The 3,102-nt window shown below is 33.6% G+C and overlaps 1 protein-coding gene across 1 annotated transcript; it reads right to left on the minus strand.

The window, feature by feature from the left end:
* Positions 1 to 327: 327 nt before the first annotated feature.
* On the minus strand, positions 328 to 1,916 carry LOC130666558 (uncharacterized). The gene is made up of 2 exons (XM_057467675.1): positions 1,708 to 1,916; positions 328 to 1,624 (listed from the first exon to the last, which is right to left on the minus strand). Exons 1-2 carry the CDS (start codon positions 1,874 to 1,876, stop codon positions 366 to 368), a joined length of 1,428 nt encoding a protein of 475 aa, XP_057323658.1. The 5' UTR covers positions 1,877 to 1,916; the 3' UTR covers positions 328 to 365.
* Positions 1,917 to 3,102: the final 1,186 nt, after the last annotated feature.

Consider the following 3,102-nt stretch of genomic DNA (forward strand, 5'->3'; position numbering starts at 1 on the left):
AACAATAAAATCTTAGACAAAAATATCCCGGTCCAAAAATATCTCAGACATAAATGTCTCGTTGCAAAAATATCTCTGACAAATTGTTCTTCACTATCAATTTCCTATCATTATCGGAACGTATTTGTACTTGAAAACAGTCTTAAATGTGCGTTTAAAAAAGTTAAAAATCAAATAATGCATCATGTTGAAATTAATATAGCGTGTTTTATTACATAATAATTTAAATAAATATTCCATAAAATAGATTTCAAACATTAATTATTTATTAAATAACTGTAAAAAGGTATTAATAATATCTTTATGAGCTAACATACTGTGAAAAAAATGCCAGCAAATACAAATAATATCACGTTAAGAATTGATCAATGAAGGTTATGAGCAATCCCACGTAAATACTCTAATATACATTTTGATCTATCATAACCACTAACAATATTCAATATACCATCGTTACGATCACGATAAATTTTTTTCTGGCGTTTATCATTGTTACCAGCTATTATACGCTCAATCACAAAATCAGTACATTCCTGCTCTTTAATTAATTGCTGTATGAAGTCCCAAACCGATAAATGCGCAGCTTTTAATCGATTATTAAAGCCATTGTGCCATCCTTCGACCTCATTATTCGTACGAGCCATACCCTTCAACGTCGTTCGATAATGGTTCCATAAATTAATATCGTATAAAGGAGCAGAACGTCCTTTACGTCGATTTAATACACCAATCCACGTACGCTCGAAATAAGTTAGTAAAACATCCAGTGGCTCAGAATTATCAACATAAAATTGTGACTTAATGATAGACTCATATGCATATATAACATCATCTGGCGGCACAAACGCTAGCGCATATAACATCCGCATATTCAAGGCATTATCAGCACTATCACTATAAAAATTTTTCAACCCAGTTGACATTATTTCACGCCAAATACATTGCGTAACATGAAAGAAACAACCACTAATATCGACACCATTGAAAGACTCTCCAGCAGCGTTTATAAATGCTCTTTCAAAATCAACCGTAACATGTTCGGGCTTCATTTCAGGCGCTAGAATTTTAATCTCCGACAACATCCGTTTATATAGCCTGGCCGATTTTCCAGTAGTCAAAACAAACACCAACGGCAGGGCTTTATCCTTTATCCTTGCATGCAAAGTATACAACTGATAAAACATTGTAGGTACAGTCTTGAACGTACCATCAGCGAACAAAATTTTACACTGCTTCAAATATCTTATATTTTGATCAGTCGAAAATATCAATAATCGTTCACTACGTTTTTTAGTATCAATTTTAATATCCTTCAATAAAAAAGGCTCTCCTTTGGCAGTGACGCTATATCTTGGCGGCACAATTAAATCCTTTAAAGTCGTAGGACACACCGGAATATTATTATTGACCTTTCGGATTCGTGCAACTGTTCTTCCTAGATCACGACGACTACCTAAATTGACTGCGGCTGCATTAGGAACACCTGCAACAGTGGCTGCAACAATGGAACTAGTAGGCTCGTCAGTCGTTGCTGCTTTGTGGCGAAGCTTCTCCAATGCGGACATAACATTAATTTTTGATGGGTCGGGCGCGTGCTTATGATCACCACATGATATAACATCACCTAAAAAAAATACAAAATTCATCGTTAACAATTATACACTTAATAACCAAACATCTCATATTTCAAAAGTAAACGGAACATACCATCAGCAGTATTAGTCGTAGTATGACACACAGCACGACACTTTCCGGAATTGTAATGCACACACCGCCATTGATGATCACCGCTACCTTCACGATAATATCGATATATAAACTTTTCATGGACTAAATTGTATCCATTACGTTGATTTTTCATCAAAGTTAGAGGCATGTTAACAAATACATCAATTTGATATCACACAACGATTATGAAAAGCAACAATAATTATGTCTATCGCACATGAATATTCGGCAAAGACTAAAGAGTAAACAGCATGCTAGTCATTCTTTTGCAGACTCAACTATAGTATACTTAGTCTCGGCCCACAACGATAAATAAAATCAATAACGCTATGAACATCTTTTGTAATCACTTAAGCTTCTTATATTACAAATTATTGAAATTGTACAGTGATTTAAATTTTATAAATGCACACACAATGTAAACAATAGTCAATAATGAATATAAATACTACAGATTATACTACCAATAACGATAATTAATAAGTGACGCCATCGGTATAAAATAATTACAAACAATATAATATTTCTTTTCATTATACCGGCATAATAAAATTATAAAAAAAAATATTGTTAATGTGGGAGGCTTCGCTCCCCAACCCCCACCGGGGCTTCGCCCCTGGACCCCAGCTACCCCTTTTTACATCTGAGAAATAAGATCTCGAGATAATATTGTCTCAACAATAACATCTTAGACATAAATGCTAATTCTGGAGATCATACTAGCTGAGATAATAATAATTGAGATATTTTTATACAGAGACTTTTTTGTTCGAGAGATATTATTAACGAAGATAAGATTGATGAGATATTATTTCAGAGATATTATTGCTAGAGATATTATCAGGGGTCACCATATATATATATATATATATATATATATATATATATATATATATATATATATATATATATATATATATATATATATATATATATATATACATATGCTGTAACGTAATATTTCTTAATACTCGATAAAACCCAATGATTATTCAAAAAAACTTTACTCAATAAAATTACTCAATAACTCAAAACTCAAATTACACAAAATCGGACTGCGTTACACTTCGCCCACCGATCACCCCTCTTATCTCCTCCAGATCCTGACGGGCGCCAGCCGACTTTTGTTTCCCCGGTATCGGCAACCGGTCTAAACGTACACGTAAATTAAAACCTAAAACTATACCCTTTGGAGATGAGAGACATGACCGGTGGTAGCGGCATGTCCTGGTGTGCTCAGTATGCTAGGTTGTAGATAGAGGATCGCGGTTCTTTTAACGCGAAAGAAGCCGATTAATTAAATTAATATTAAAATCAAATAACAAACAAAACCAGATAAAAATACCATAAACATGATGCGAGAGTGACGCGGAG

This window comes from Microplitis mediator, chromosome 4 (genome assembly GCF_029852145.1).
Source record: "Microplitis mediator isolate UGA2020A chromosome 4, iyMicMedi2.1, whole genome shotgun sequence".
Classification (NCBI taxonomy): domain Eukaryota; kingdom Metazoa; phylum Arthropoda; class Insecta; order Hymenoptera; family Braconidae; genus Microplitis; species Microplitis mediator.